At 40.6% G+C, this 17,079-nt stretch overlaps 1 protein-coding gene across 8 annotated transcripts in view; it reads right to left on the bottom strand.

The window, feature by feature from the left end:
• The window catches only part of PCDH17 (protocadherin 17), a 106,504-nt gene that overhangs the window by 10,181 nt on the left and 79,244 nt on the right, over positions 1-17,079 (bottom strand). For 4 of the 8 annotated variants that reach the window (XM_073346085.2, XM_073346110.2, XM_073346099.2 and 1 more), the window contains one exon: positions 1,898-1,972. The exons of 2 other annotated variants lie outside the window; for them this stretch is intronic. In XM_073346085.2, coding sequence (XP_073202186.1) covers positions 1,898-1,972 — 75 coding nt within the window. The remainder of the gene's footprint in view (positions 1-1,897; positions 1,973-17,079) is intronic. 2 more of the 8 variants (XM_073346118.2, XM_073346131.2) reach the window with 1 other exon arrangement.

Genomic DNA, 17,079 nt, shown 5'->3' with positions numbered 1-17,079 from the left:
ACAATTCCCTAAACTCACACCTGAGTGAGGCAAACGTGATTTGGCCCATTATGCCTTATATTGGCTGACTTGGTAAATGATAGCTCATGTGCATTCTTTGCATAAAATTTCATTCTCGTGGCATTTAGCATGTGTAGCTACCCATCACCATATAGGCATGTAACAGGACTATAAAAAAACACAGAAAAATAGATCTGTAACACTACAGATTACATTTACATATTGGATAAGTAAAGAAAGAACACTTACTTTCTAACATTTGTGGGCAGTGAATTAAAATGTCAATAATTTTGTTATGCATATGTTGTTACAGTCTTGGTGGATACTAGCATATGCTCATCAGTTTTACATATTTATATGCTTTATTCTTTTTCCTCTTCTTTCAAATAACAGCTGATCTCCTGGACACCTGGAGGGAAAACTTGGCACCACCAAAATCAATGAAAGTTTTGCCATTGACTTTCATAGAGCCAAGATTTCACCCCTGTTTCCTATCCTTTCTGGATACTGCCACATTCTAATCTACCTGTTTTACCTTGTTCACCTTTATAAATGCTAAAGGTAAAAAAAAAGATCCAATCCTACAAATCCTTAGTGGTATGCACAGTCCAGCTGAAGTCAATGATACTGCTCTTGTGAGCAGGGCTATTCAAATGAGAAAGGGTTTACAGGACTGGGCCCAAAGTTTATATCTACCTGTTCTTAAAGCATGTGGCTTTAGATAATGCTATTACAGTCCACCTCTTGCTTGTGAAATGTTCTCTTTTCTACTTCATTACACAGTAAACAATGTGTTTTCTGAGCTTTATTACCTATTAAGGGGGGAAAGATTTGCCTTTGGGTGCATGCACGAAGTTCACATGGACTTTCCTAGAAGCTGAACACTCTTGTTGCATACAAAATTATGCAAAGTGAAAAATCAGCATTTACTTTAGACCAATGGAATGCACTAACTTTTATACACTATTTTAACATTTTGACATACATATTAAATATTGAATGCCTATATTTATGTACACATATGTATAAATAGCTGAACACTTAACTGTACATATTTTCCCAAAAGAGATATCAATAACTCTCTCTTAACAACAATAGCTAGTAATTCCTGTAATTGGATTAGAAAACCTTCTAGAATTAATATGAAATTGTGTCTCACTTTTGATTTGAGGGAGACAATTACCTTTACTCAAAAATGTTGTAACCTGAAAGAACTATTTATCAGTAGGCATCTATTAGTGACAAAAATAATGGTTTCTCTGACATGCCCTAACACTAGGATTATATGACACTTCTGATGAGAACCATCAACTAAAGTACTACTTCTGAGGTTGGATTCCTGTTTAATTACAATTGCTTTTGACATAAATAAGCAGAGGTAAACAAACAGTTCTCTGCACATGCTTGCATTTATTAAACAGAGCTGTTTGCAATCTGCATATTTATATTGGCTTGTCTGTTTAAAGGCTTCCTTCAGTTAGGCAAAGCAATTTGCTTAGATTAGAAAGATGACTGACAGTAGAACCAAAATGGATTCCCATCTTTTTAAACCTCTTAACTCTTGTAGGCTTTTCTTCTGATATTACAACTATCAACACCTGAGGATTGTTACCTTTATACAGAGTTTCCCTCTGGTTTTCCTGGAAACAAGGTAAGGATATTTCTAACATTGATACTGCATAAAATGTTAGAAAGGCAATTAAAAGGTGGTGGGCCAGTAGATTTAGTCCTAGTTCATCACTGCTGTGTTAGTCCATAAACATTTCAAAAATATTGCAGGGCTGAGAGGATGATTACATACAGTACATTAAAGTATGCTTTGAAATCTGTGAAAGAGTTAGTGTCAGTCTTACATATTTTTAGAGGCAGTGCAAATATAAGAAAATGTACTTGTTACCTGAAAATTTTCCTTCCTCACAGCGGGCTGGTCCACAGATCCCAACAATGGGTCTTTGGCCTCTGCCTAGCTGTTCTGGAGGCAAACCAGATCTGTGAGTCACAGACAGAGATAGGCTCCACTTCCCCAAAGCCCACAAATGTGAACACTTCCTCAGCAGAAAAAATACTGTCTAAATCAGAGGGGGGTAAAACATGTGGTCCTGGCACCACTAGTGGCCCTTGAGAATCTAAACTGTGTTCCCTGAGGGTGACGGCGTTAATAAGAATATTTATACTTGACTGAATTGATAATGTGTTCCCGGAGACATATCCTGTAATTTGTCAGTTGAAGAGCTTAAATCAGGCCTCCCACTCTGCAGTGAGGGGCAAGGGGATCAGTTTCTCATTTAGCTCCAGGAACAGCTCTGATAGCTCACCACCTGCTGCATCAGAGGGAAGGGAAGAGAGAGTCTTTCTGGATGCTCCATGGTACCTGCTTCCCTACCAGGGTTTGGGAGCCCCAAGTGAGCAGGATAGGAGGTCAAGTGGTTCTGACTGAGCCTAGGGAAGTGTTTAGAAAAGGACATATCCCCTTCTTCACACAGGACAGCTCAAGAAAAGGGAAAAAAGAAATAGAAAACGAGCAACCAGTTTTGGCTCCCTAGTTCTCTGCCTCTGAACCAACCCTGAGAGGGGCTGGAGTCTGCTTTAATTTGCTCACCAATGGACCAAATGCCAGCTGTGGATAGACAGCACAGCATACTCTGGCTCTCCCCGATCCCACCACCAAAATACTCCCTTGAGCCAGGGCTGCAGGAAGGAAAATGTAAGAGCCAGCTATTCCAGCTCTATGCTTGCTGAGGAAATCTCCAGCAAGAGACTAGCTGGTGGTTTGCATTGCCCAAACAGTTGGCCTAAACTGATAAACTATTAGCGTTTAAACTGTGACTATAGTGACTCCTTGTTGTAGAGCCCAAGAGCTGTTTCCTGGAAAAGAAGAGAAATATGACTGCAGTAATTAATAGGACGGATCTGTGGATCTGTTAGAAAGGACATTTTCAGACTAACACATTTTTCTATTCTTTGTCAAAGGCAGGTCCGTAGATCATACAATGCAATTTTATCAACATTATTTCAATGAGATGGGATTGCTCTAGTTCAGAAATTTTACTGAATTTGTATAATTATTTACCAATAATTGATAAAATTCAAATTCTCTTTTGTGTTATGTTCATATCTATCTTTAGAAGCCCAGTCAAGATCAAGGCCCCATTGTGCTGGACACCATACAAACAAATAGTAATAGCCAGTCCCTGCTCCAAAGAATTTACAATTTAGTTAGAGAGAAGAGGCAACAAGTGACTATGAGAAATAAAAGCAAAGAATGAGGGAGGATAAACAAAGGTAATGAAAACATGATCAGACTCTTGATCCTTTCTGAACATACCAATTTTTTTTAAATAAATAAACGTTGCTATCCCTTACAAACACATAACCAAGCACCAGTGGTTAGCTTTATATTACCACATGAACTATTGTTCATAAACTATCAATTAGCTTAACATACAGTCTTTACATCTATAGCTAGAAGAGGAGACTTTTGCTTTTTAAGCTGAGATACACCATCTTAAAAGTTTGGGGATGGCAGATATTTTTAAAGGCCATGTCTGACTGCTATGTGGCACTGGTGACATGGTGGCTTTCTGAAGGATTCTCTCTTGTTTATATACCCATTTTAATAGCCCTGCTGTCATTCAGAGTACATCATCACTTCTCTTTGGTTGTGATAGACTGAAGTCAGTAGGGTTCTGTGAGAATGGGTTTGCCTATTGCAGGATCAATACCTTAAAGTTTGTCAGTAGATACTCAATCCTTTATACATGGTAGACTATGATGAGGAGGCGTGGCATCCCTCAGAGATTGACAAGGAGGGACTACAACCCACCCCTTGGGTTGCAGAGCCAGGAGGGTCATGCCTGCCCTGCCGGAAGCTAAGGGGTAGGACAAGAAGCGGAAGTATAAAAGGCAGGTCCTGCAGCTTAGTTGGGCTGGAGCCACTGAGGGAGATAGATATCTGCATTCTGCTTCCTACTGGAGCCCGAAGAGGACTCCATACCAAGGACTTTCCAGAGCTGCCGGTCGACCAAGATGCCGAGGAGCTGCTGGGGATGCTGCTGACCACCTACTGCGGGGAGATGGAGGACACCCATGGAATGAGGTACCCATCAAGGGGAAAGTAGGAAGTAGTCCATCAGAACTAGATGACAGTCTGGTTGGGCTTTGACCTGATACTAGGTCCGCGTGTTGCGGGAAGAGACCCGCTGACCTAGTTGTGGACCATTTCACCACTGTTAGGGCCCTGGGCTGAGACCCCGTCCCCTCATCCCCTGCCACTGGGGCAGCAGCCTCCACACTGTAGACCACGTGGGCTGCATTTGTCTGCAGTCTGCCAAAGTCAGGATGCTTGACTGTTGCTGCTCTGTCCTGACTATAGGTCAGAGCCTCCTACTTGTTTGTTGACCCATCCTGCCAGAGGGCCTGCACTTATAAACTTCATTGCACTTGCCCTGACTGCTGTCCAGAGCCCCTCACTTGGTGGTGCCCCACACTGCCTAAGGGCCTGGGCACCTACACTTGGTGCTGCTTGGCCCAGGTCAGGTGGCCTCAGCTTTAAAGACAGCTAATTCCCCTCTGAGTGAGTGCTGTAACAAGGATGTGACTGTGAGGAGGCATGGCCTCCCTCAGAGATTGATAAAGAGGGTTGGCCATGCACCCTTACATAGACACAAATACAATCTGAATCCAGGACATATATCCTAATTTTGGCCACTTTTGGACCACCATGTTACCAAATGTGAAAAAAATTACCATTTCTCTCACATTTTTGCCATCAAGCACTAATGTTACATTTAAAAACTCTTTGCCTGCCAGGGAAAGATCATGTCTGTTCTCTACTGATAGGGGAAACCAACTGAATATCACTTTCTGTTTCAAAAGGTTAATATTATGCTGTCGTCATACACCTTAATCCTCGTGGGAGGCTGAATGTTTTTCCATTCCTCCTGAAGGCCATCATTGCTACTTCTGCTTGCCAAGATTCAGCTATCAGATCATCACAAACCTCTCCCTCGCTACATAGTAGGCTGAGATCTCCGAGGAAACCTAACTTTGGATATGGATTTAGAGATGTTTTTGTAGGAAGGTGTAGGAAATGCCTCATGTGGGATTTGCCCTAGGTCGGATAACCAGCAGGGGACATTACTGTTTGAGTAATGGCACCATGGACTATGATTTTGCCAATTGCTGACTTTATGTTTTAGTGTATTATTAGTACCTTCAAGTCAGAGATTTCCTGGATGGAGTTCTCACTTATCCCAATTTATGAGGAATCCACATTCTTCTATGATTTTGAGTGTCACAAAAATATCATCCTTGGCTTTCTGCCTGAGTGATGCTCCATTACAAGATAATTCAAGAGAGAATAAATAAAGATGCCCCTTTGTCTGAAAGCTGCCTCTATGACTATGAGAACTTTGGCATAGACTACTGGGAACACAGAGAGATGCAGTTAGATTTTTTCCAGGTTCACAGTCAATAATAATTTTAAAAAATCACTAAGAGATTCTGTTTGAAGATGACTTTTAGAGTCTTCATGTTGAACTTTAATTTCTCCAGATGCCTGATCAAGAGCCTCAAGTTCCAGATTGTGCTGTTGTTTTTTAATACTTTGAGGATCATAATTAAAATAGAATATAGACCTTAAAAATTCTCTGTTGGAGGAACTTTCTCGGTTCCTCTGATTTGCATGTGTTGAAATAAGCAGCTGAGTCACCTTGGTACGCATCACCTTTGAACTTGTATCTTCATCTGTTACAGAGATCTGCTTGAGTACTATGCCATAACAAAATGGCATTCTGTTTTACAGCAAGACTTGTAGTCTCTCTGGGTTTTTTCCCCAAAGATTTTGCCATTACTCGTCCACAGGTTTCCCAAATAACCTCCCTGGATTTGGTTAGAAGCTACTTTGCCTGGCCATTAGCTTCCTACAATCTGAATCATATTCCTTTGAGAAACTGCATTACATACTACAGAACTGGTCAAGAAGCCAAAGGGCATCCACAGGCACAACCAAAATGGAAGTGCAATCGTTCTGAGAGATGTTGTCTACTACTTTATCCTCATGCTTTATTAAGGAGGAGCTACAGTAAGACATTCCACAGTCTAAAAAAACAGCTCAGGCAAAGCAGGTAGATGCTACTTCTGCCCTTAAGACTACTGAGGAAGCCTCATCATTTCTCTTAAAGATAAATCACACAATATGTCTGTCCATGAATTCCTTGGGACAAAATCTCCACTCCATAAATGATAGAGCCTTTCATTTAGGCAGACATGGGTGCAGACATTTAGAAAGATGACCAATCTAGTTGTAGACGTAAACATTATGAACTATCTTGGGCTATTCAGAGAGCCATTTTGGTTTCCTGAAGCCTTTTGCTTTAATTAATACAGAACTTCATATATGATTTCTACTAAACCTTAATTTGCTTTTGTTTTATATTAGACCTCTGCTCTTAGTCTTTCTGTGTGCATGGAAAGAAAAGGTGTGGGGTTTTTTGGCTCAGCTGTCTAAATCGTTTGGATCTTAGAATAAAATATAACAGGGATCCGAAACAACTGATCCCCAAAGGTTGTCTGATGGTTCTAAAAGTGACCAATGGACTTCTGAATAAGACATTGATTTGCTTTATTTTTCTTGTAATGAAAAATGTTGCTTTGACTATTAAGGGGCCAAAATGGATAAGTAGCACCACATGTAACTATACTTGTTGTCCTTCAGTAGGAAAAACCGCATAAGGAGTTAAGGAAGTAAAAAATTGTTCTTAAGAGAAAGAGAACTCTAATTTTTTTTTTCTTTGTGCTACCTGCTACTGTACAGGTACATCACACACCATGCTTCATAGGTTTCAGGCATGTAATTTAGCTAAAATGATACAATGGCAGAGCTTTAAACTTATTTGTTAAGTTCTCAAGTGACTCTGTGCAGATCCAGCTGAAGATGCATACAAAGCAGTTAATTTGCTACCACCAAGGAAAAAAACGTTATAACATGAAAAACATTCCCTCCCTTAGCTCAAAATTATCTAGTGCCTAGGGAGCCCAAGTATTTGTAAAGCTGGTATCATGCATATGCTTCCAGCGTAACTGCTACTCATATACACATGGCATCCATCTCTATGTAAAAATAGACTTAATTGTCCCTAGTATGATTATGTGAAAATCTCTGCTCTGGACATTTAATACAAAATAAATAAGTAAAAGGACAAATGTTATGTTGGAGAATTACTGTTACATTACTGGCAGGGTTTGCAGACAGAATTTGCTCTGCATCATGGCTGTCAACAAAATAGTTTATTTCTACCTTCTAAATAGAAACAGTGGTCTTTTTGTAGTATGATATTTGGTACTTCTCATAGCTGCTTAATCAAATTCAGTGCTGTTTCCATCAGGAAATGCTTGAACTGGAATTTCATTTCCCATTTGTTCTCATTTTTCTTTTTCGATTGCCATTCCTCCCTTCTTCACCCATATCAGCCGTCCTAGAACCTAATTGACTGGCAAGGCAGGAGAGGAGTCATTTTTGAAGCTACGCTCATTAATGGTTTTGGGTGAGCTGCAGCGGTACTCTACAGCTTAGTGTAATATTCAGCTTGCTACTGGCAAAAGAGTGCAATACCTAGGCAAAGCACCTGATCTCAGATTTTTCAGCATTTTGAAAAATTCCAAGCCTATGGCATGTCCAGACCTCTGGTCTGGTAGTTCATGCAGAATAGTGGTCCATTAAAATACTGATGCAATTGCACAAAACTAAAGCAAACACACAAACAAGAGGAATGCCTAATCTGAAATTATCTGAATCTCCGTGCTAATGTTTGCATCAGAGGAAATGGCGACATTAGCAATGATCTTAATTCCAGATGAAAAATGTGTGTATAACTTTAATAAAAATGAATTCTTCTTGCAAAGGAGCACAAAAATCTGTAACATGCTAGAAATTTGACATCCCTCATGAATTATAACAACAAACACTATAACTGCTCAAGGTCTTTATTTTTGTAATGCTTATGATTATCCATTTTCCTCCACAAGTCTACAGGCTCTTAAGTGTTCCTTCTGGTGGAAAAAAAGTCACTCTGTAAAATGACACCTTGCTGGTACATATACCTATTCACAATATGACTTCTATGTCATATTTACTTAGCATACTAGTCAAAACAAGATTTAAGCTATTCTTCCACATAGTTATTTCCATACAAAAATAAAGGTGCATTCCTCCTCCTTGTCTATCTACCTACAGAACTGTGGTAGACACTATCAGAAGTATACAATTTAACTTTTGTTTTCTAAAGAGTAAGTCTTAACCCATGTTTATTTACAGGTTTTTCCATGACCGTCTGCCTCTCTTGGTATTGTATAACCACTAGCTTTGGATCTTGAACTTTGACTTTAAGTAAGCTGGGCTCACCACCAGTAATAGCTGGGCAGGAGGAAGATCTGTTATATGCAGCTTTTCTCTTTTCTAACAGAAAAACAGAGAAGAAAGTTTACTTTACTAGAACAATGTACCTGTAATATTCATTGTGATATATCACTGTTCCCCTGTTGGGTTTGCTAGCAATGCACTCTGAGCCAGAAATTCCTATTTCAAAGCCTCAAGAGGCCTGACCTCTTTCTTTCCATTAGGTCTTTGGCTTCTGAACACTTACTCAAATATCATTTATGTAAATAAATTAGCAGTTTAACTATTTGATTCAATAAGAGTACTTCTTAGGGAGCCAGAGTTGGGGATAAAGAAAGGTTTCAATAAACCTCACTGTAACCTATAAGCCTCTGCCCTTCTGACAAGTTGACATCACATATTTAGCAGCTAATTTCTTAAAACACAATCAAGTGTAAACAGTGACAGCAATCCTGTAGAGTGCACCTGCATTACAAAATGCTCCTATGATATATTACTATGGATACTTTCAGACACTAGAACCTACTGGTCTACATCATGTTCAAGTGAATTCAGTGGCAGCTGGATCTTCCGATCTGCCTCCAACATTTGCAGCCACAGTTCAATGCATCTGCACACCTTCAGGGAGTGTTTCAGAGGCTTACTGACCCTCTGGACAGAGTACTGAAACTAACATCTACAGTATCTTCGGGGCTATGTATTGGCAGCCTGTAGAATGAGAAATTGGAACGAAAATTAAAAAAAGATAAGCACTGAAGTAAAAAGACATAAGAAAAGAAATATGAAAATGGCCAATACACATGAATAAAGAAAAGGTAACTCTTTAACCAATTAACTGTTCTCCAGTAGAAAAAGTGACATTAGGTATTCTGAACTTCAAAATGGAAAACAGAGAAGGGAGAGGAAATTATATATGAAACATAAAATGTCTTCTCTAATATTTAATAGAAATAGGCAATCAAAACTCATTTCGTATAGACTGTTCATATTCAGTCTCTTTTTTTCCAAGAAAATCTGAGCTGTAGCATTTAATAAGTGAAAGTTTTACAAAATCATTTTTTATTTTATTTTTCTTATGGGTAGCATATCTTTTATAAAACAATCAGCAAATGTCATCTTTGAGTATAGTGGACTCTTCAATCCCAAACTACAAATCTAATGAGGACAAAAGTGGAGAATAAAGTATTTCAGACACAGAGGATTATTAACTACAGTATGTGCATTTCTGTTGCTTTGTATTTTCTGATTTTGAAGGGGGAAAGCACAGAGTTTTCTAAATGCTTTCAGTGTCACTGCTAGCCAACTCTAGCTCTGATGATAACATGCATCTTTGATGACATGGATGAACACATCTAAAATTCAAGTCTTCCTTCTAGCAAAGCTGTAATCCTGTACAGGAGGTCAAGGAAAATACGCCTATTAAACCCAACCAGTTAGAAGCTGTAAGCAACATTTTCCTATTAGGATTTCTCTCTCTGCTTTGCTATCTGATTTCTACAGGGATATGCACCTGTTTACCATGCTAAATCCTGTTGTTCATATTTTGCTTCTAACACATTTCCTTTGTTCATTTCCTAGTGGTAGACAAACAGAATTGGTGTTACTGGTAGCATTCTCCAAAGACACAGTCAATACAGATGCAGCTAATCCCCTACTGCTTATTATTCAGCAATCAGTGCCTGCCAGTAGGATTTGGGAGTCCCAAAAGACTGTGTTAAAAGGAAAGGGTTAAATTCAGCTTGCTTCTCTGCTCTTGAGACTATTCATCATATTCATGGAACCAATTCCATGGAGGGAGCTAAGGTTGCCAGTTAAGTTAAACTAAGCTAGATGGATAGGAGTCCAAGAGAAGGAGATAACCGTAAGGATCTAAAGAAGCGTTCTTTTAAGGGTGGAAAGCAATTTGAGCAAAGATGTTTCTTTTAATCAGATTTATAGTTTCAGATATGCCTTGTAAAAAGTTCCATTTGGTAGATATCACCTGTAGAGCTACACTACCTAAAAAAATATCATATTAAAAGTAACTTTCTGGGTTACGTAAGTCAAAACATTAAAGTTAACTTATTCACTTTCTCTATTCCTCCCTCCATAACACCCACAAATTAAAATTAAAAAAACAACTATTAACTGACAATTTTTCAGAGATAAATTGAATCACAAAGGCCTACAGAGGGGAACCTGAGATCTTTGAGGATAGATTTAAATAGAGAGTTAAAATCCTTCTAAAATGCCACATGAAGATCTTCAAACACAGTAATGGGCTAGGCGCTGAAATGCCTGACTTGCCAACCTAGCATTTAGAATTTTTTTGGTCTGCCCAATACTTAGGCCCATCCACCAAAATCATGGAAAGAATCAAGTGTTTGGGACAGAGCAAAGAAAGACAATAAACATCTTGGCCGTTTATTGTGTATGCTTTCATGCTCACAAGCCATGCTGGGAGCTCTCTGAGCCAGTCCCTTTGACTTTGTTGTACAGCTACACATGAAGCTTACTTTTGTCTTTCCTCATTTACAGTCTTTAAAAAAGGAAGCAAATTTCTATCTTGACTTCATTGAGAATACTTATATGCTTAAAAGTAAGCATGTGCTTAAGTACTTTACTGAATTGGGGCCTATGCTAATGACGTTTTTATACACAGAAAAGCTGTTGCTGGTGCAGAGCTGAATTTTGCCTATCACAGTTTGGGCAAAGGTGGAATTTTGGGAAGGAGGAAATTTCTGTTTGACAGGTAGACTTAAAATAATGATGCCTGTTAGAAAGGCTGGCAGGGATGGATAGTTTGAATAAGTCCCCGGGAAAGGGACTAGTTTCAGGGGGCAGGTTAGTCAGGTAAAGGTAAAAGATAAAGTCAATTTATCACATCTCTCTGCAATTTATCATATTGAGATCAGCTTCACATATGTATATGTTAAATTCATAAGGATATTAGGGATATATATTATGGGGACAAAACTGTCATCCTACAAATGGATGAAAAAGATTTAATTATGCTGTTACTATACTGTAATTCTAAAAGCACAAAGCAGCCATATCAAAATTGGGAGTATGGGAATAAAGCTCACAAGACTTGCATGACAGAACATAAGATACAAGGCTTGCTTTGACCCTGTACACCTCCCACGCTGCAATCAAGTGAACTGACAACAAGCCAGAGGTGTTCACTGCTTGAGCAGGTGAAAAAGGTGATTGTAAGAAGTGTGAATATAATTCTGTATCCATAACACATTCATCCCAATGTGCAAGGGCATCTGTTAAAATGCTTTCTCTTAACAAGCAGCTTTAGAGATCCCTATGACAGCAGCTGAAGAATCATAGACAGAGGATAAATTAACAAGGAGCTATGACGTGGCACAATGAAAGTGGAGAACATTTATTGTGAGGAACACAGATCATGAATAAAAGTGGTGATAATTTAGTAGCAAATAAATACTTTGAGGACCAGCTGTTACTCTCTGTTACATGGAGCAAAATCTGCTTTAAGAGTTTCCAAACCTCTGATAGAATTTGCTGTGTTTTTCTTCTGCTTTAAGGGAGGCCTCTTAGTGGAATGTGGGAGCCATGGCTCTGTGGCGTGCAGGTAGGAGCAGAGAAGGTAATGAGCAGAAGAGGGTAATGAGTATGCAGCCCTTTCTCTCTAGCATGCTCCTCTCAAGTGCAAATCTACCTGGGAGTCACCCACCAAAATCACAGAAAGGGTCAAGAGTTCGGGATAGAAAAAATAAAGTTCCCCCGCCCCATTTATTATACATATACTCTTTCAGTGCTCACAAACCAAATTTTGCATTCAGGCCCTCATATTCAGCAGGTACTAGTGGTCTTGCTTGCAATTTGATTTGATCACATCACTCCTCCCTTCAAATCTTGACCACGCCTTTGTCAGCTTCTTGCACAAATGCCTCTGCCTTCTTCCTTGCCCCCCTCCCATGACCTCCTTGAACTCATCTGAAAGACCACTACTCTTCCCACATTTAATTCTCTTTTGAAGACCTACATCTAATATACTGTCTACAATTCTTAGTTGACTATATGTATCAATATATATCCCTCTTGCATATATAAATACAAGTAAATAAAGGGTTATTATACATATATAATATACAGGGATATCTATCTATCTATCTATCTGTCCATCCTTGTATTTATTTTCCCAGGCATTCAGGAATGGAAAGTTCTTGCCCAAGCAGCTCACAGTCTCAGGACAGATAGATAGATAGGACTTGCCATAATATATCTCCCTCTTTATTCTTCTTCTTTCCCTAACCTCTGTCAACCTATCTATCTGTCCTGAGACTGTGAGCTGCTTGGGCAAGAACTTTCCATTCTGGAATGCCTGGGAAAGTGCCCAGCACATCATGAGCGTTACCATAAACTAACTAACTAATCAAAATTGGCTAAAATGTTCAAATATGGGTTTCTGAGGTTGGTCAACTAAGTGTGTATTCAAGCACCTAATGAGGATTGAGGTGCCTAAATATAGATATAGATTTGAACCTTTAGATGCAAACATTTGAAGATTTTGGACTTAGATCCTAAATAGTGACTTCCTAGCTCTTCTCATGGCAAGGTGGGAAAATATCCTTTGCAGACAATTCTGCTATCAAATATAAGCAAAACTGCAGAGCCAAACATCCAAATGGATTGTTTTTGTTTCTGTGGCAAATAGAACTCAGCCTATTTTCATAATGAAATCTTACATAAAAGCGTTTTTATTTGTGATATCTGCTACTTCTCACACTCATGTTTTCAGGAACATGGTTTTTAAATTTCTTGGATGACATGCTATAACTTGTCATGCCCAGTTGGGCTGAATCACTCGGCAAGAAATTTGCACATGGTTAATGAAACACCTTGCATCCACCAAGTAGACAGGAAAGAAGAGCTAATTTAAAGAAACTTGCTTATAATCCTATCCCCTCCATGAAGGTAGAGAGTATCACTGATGCTAGAGACTGGCCTATGGGACCCCTAATGGCATTGTCCAGACATGGAGAACAGCAAACAATCTCCTATCCATACTGGTACAGGGCAAGAAAGCAGCAAGAGCTGACAGAGAATCTAAGACAGTGCTGGCCATAAGAGTCTGAGGTACTTACATCTACTCAGAACATAACTCTATTAAAAAACAGATACCCAACATACTATGGGTCTTATGCAAACAAACCAGAGTATACACATAAGGCCCAATCCTACAATCTTGATTCGAGCAACAGTACCATTGACAATAATGGGAGCTTTGTCTGAATCTGGACTGCAAATTCTGACTCATCATTCTCTAGAATGCAAGACCCACAATCTCTAGACAAGGGGTCGGCAACCTTTCAGAAGTGGTGTACCGAGTCTTCATTTATTCACTTTAATTTAAGGTTTCGCGTGCCAGTAATATATTTTAACGTTTTTTTAGAAGGTCTCTCTATAAGTCTATATATTATATAACTAAACTATTGTCATATGTAAAGTAAACAAGGTTTTCAAAACGTTTAAGAAGCTTCATTTAAAATTAAATTAAAATGCTGATCTTATGCCACCGGCCCGTTCAGCCTGCTGCCAGCCTGGGGTTCTGTTCGCCTACGCTGGCAGCAGGCTGAGCAGGGCCTGGGGCCGGGAGCCGGCTGGCAAGGGGCTGGAAGCAAGAACCCCAGACTGGCAGTGGTCTGAGCAGGGCTGGCGGCCGGGACCCCAGACGGGCAGTGGGCTGAGCGGCTCAGCCTGCTGCTGGTCTGGGGTTCAGTCCGCCGGTTTCTGCCAGCCAGGGTCCCGGCTGCCGGCCCTGCTCAGCCCGCTGCCAGTCTGGGATCCTGCCCCTGCCCACATAGAGTGGGTACCTACCTTCTCCCTGGTTCTAGCTCATTCTCTTCCTCTCTCTCTCTGCATTGAGCTGAGGGTGGGAGTGCACTGAGCACAGGGCTGGGGGTGAAGAAGCAGGCTGGGGTGTATGGTCTGGCCAGGAGCTAGAATGAGGGAGGGGACTCAGGGTTGGGGTTTAGGTGTGGAGTGCTTACTTGGGCAGCTCCTATTTGGTGCGAGGGGTGCAGGTGGGAATGTGGTGAGTGGGGGGGGGGGCGTGCAGGAGCTCCCGTTTGGTGCTCAGGGTGGGGGTGCGAATGTGAGGGGTGCAAGAATCAGGACATAGGGTGTGAGGGGGCTGGGTATGTGTGGGGGGTACTAGAGTCAGGGTTGGGATCATGGGGGGGTGCAGAGATCAGGGCAGGAGGCTAGGGTGTGTGGGAGGTGCAGGGGTCAGGGCAGAGGGCTGGGTGTGTGGGGGGTGCAGGGATCAGGGCAGAGGGCTGGGGGTGTGTAAGGGGGGTGCAGGGGTCAGGGCAGAGGGCTGGGGGTGTGGGCTGGGGTTGTGGGGGTGCTCTCAGCCCCCTGCCCAGAGCGGTTCACAGCAGGGGGCTGGAGGGCATATGCCCTGATTCCACCCCCCGTCCCCACCTCGTCTCCGCCTCCTCCCTAGAGCAGCAAGCGCACTGCAGCTCCGCTTCTCCCCCTCCCTCGCAAGGGTCATCAGCTGATGGGCGGCAGGGAGGGACAGGAGGGGCAGGAACGCAGCACTCTGGGGGAAGAGGAGGGGGAGCTCGCCTGCCCTGCAGCAACAGCCGGCGTGGGGGCGGAGAAGAGCAGGTCGGGGCGGGCAGGATTTTTAATGGCTCGCTGCTGCCTGCTGGAGTCCCGGCCTGGGTTCAGCAGGGGGCTGAGTGGGGCCGGTGACTCAGCAGACAGCAGCATGCCATTAAACATCGGCTTGCGTGCCATCTTTGGCACGCGTGCCAGAGGTTGCAGACCCCTGCTCTAGACCCACTGGTTCATAAACCTTGGCTCTCCAGTAATTTAGGTGCTATTTTTAAAGTATAATTTTAAGTGGCAAAAAGGATTTGTTTAAAAAGGAAAGCACCCTCATGAATGGAGCCCTTTAGGTAAGAATTTCAATGTCGGACAAATGTCAAGGTAAGGCAAACTTTATACTTAACAACCTTAATTATGCCTTTTTTTTACATACACAGAAAAACACCATTCACTAAAAAAGTTATTTATTCAGAGGTCATTCTGAAAAAATAAAGGCAAAAACCCTAACAAAAAAAACATTTACACATGCACACACATTATACACAGACTAAAACACAGAGGCAGTAAATAGGATGTCTGACATATACCTGCCTTACTTAAGGGCAAAATTTAAAAAAACTAAAAACAACTCCGCCCAAACATTTAGTGGTTACAGAAAACACCCAATCCACCTTTTGAGTAAGTTGCTGCCTTTCCCACTGTTCAATCACAAATCCCTGCAAGATCAGCTTATTGCTTTGATAAAGGGCTGTGGTTAAGCACAGGTGGATTTTTTAATTCTGACATCAAGCAAAAATAAAAGAAAATCCTATGCAATGCAAAGGCTAACAAAGGATGTTTCATTTCCAATAAAAGCTAAACAACAATGCATTTCAGCACAACTTTCCCCCATTTAGCTTTATCAAAAATACCCAGCAAGTATTTTTCACCATTTAGCTTTATCAGTAATAAATAATTAAAGCAAACACTTCATGTTAAATTCTGTCATATAAGTAAATATGGGAGTACATCTCCCTTGAGAAAATGAATGGGCTGAATTTTCAGAGATACTGAGCAACTACAATTCTCTTAGACCCCCCTCAAAGTTGTAGTTGCACTGCACCTCTCAAGAACTGGCTCAATGGCAGTTTTGCATGGGTAAAGAGAGCAGGATTTGGCTTCTATTGTCCAGGGCATGTGCACTCCTAGAAAAAATTATACATGAGGAACATGGAAAACAACTACAAAAAAGAAGGCAGTTTCTACTAGGTATAAGCTGCTGATGATGACAAATGCTGTTATTTGTTAAAAATCATTTACTTAGTTAGGGATTGGTCCTGCTTTGAGCAGGGGGCTGGACTAGATGACTTCCTGAGGTCCCTTCCAACCATGATATTCTATGATACTTTGTTTTCTTTTTCATTCCACTGTTTCACAGGCTATTTTCTAACTCAGAAAAAAATGATGTGATATGCTTTTGTTAGATGACATAGGTATAATAACAAAATGATATACTGATTTCTATAGAGGTCACCCTTTTCATTAATTACTAGAAACCCACAATATTCATCAAACATGGCAAAACCTGAACAGTTATTTCTTTAGTTATGTTACTCTGTATGTGATCATCACTTCCACTCTTTTCTTCTTTAATTACAGATTTAATAAATCAAAATTATTTCTAACCACCATCATGTGACATCGTGTGACAGTGAGTTGGTATATATATGTCAATCTGTTTCTCGATCTCTCTCTCACTTTCACGCAAAAGAATAATGTTTCAAGCCCAATAAGTTTTGGTCAGATGCAGAAATCTCCACAGACAGACAGTGATTTGAGTGAATATCTTTCTTCTCTGAGCTGCTGGAGAATCCTCTCCCGCTGATTTCTACGTCTTGCAGTAAAGCAGATAATGACTAGATAAAGTATTTCATGTACTTTAGCAAAAACTGCCTTTTCAATAAATTTACACTAGGCAGTAACGAGCTATATTGTGTGGCAGTTAATCTGCTCTAAAAAAAGTAGGAAGAAATTCTTCTGCCTGGTTCTCAGGTATTAAGTCCGAACATCTTTTATGTTGACAGTTTAGCTCCAGGCTATAAAACAGAAGAACCTGTTCTACATCTACTGTTTAA

This window comes from Lepidochelys kempii, chromosome 1 (assembly GCF_965140285.1).
Source record: "Lepidochelys kempii isolate rLepKem1 chromosome 1, rLepKem1.hap1, whole genome shotgun sequence".
Classification (NCBI taxonomy): Eukaryota; Metazoa; Chordata; order Testudines; family Cheloniidae; genus Lepidochelys; species Lepidochelys kempii.
Note: the sequence above shows the minus strand (reverse complement) of the source record. Positions and strands in the feature narration are given on the sequence as shown.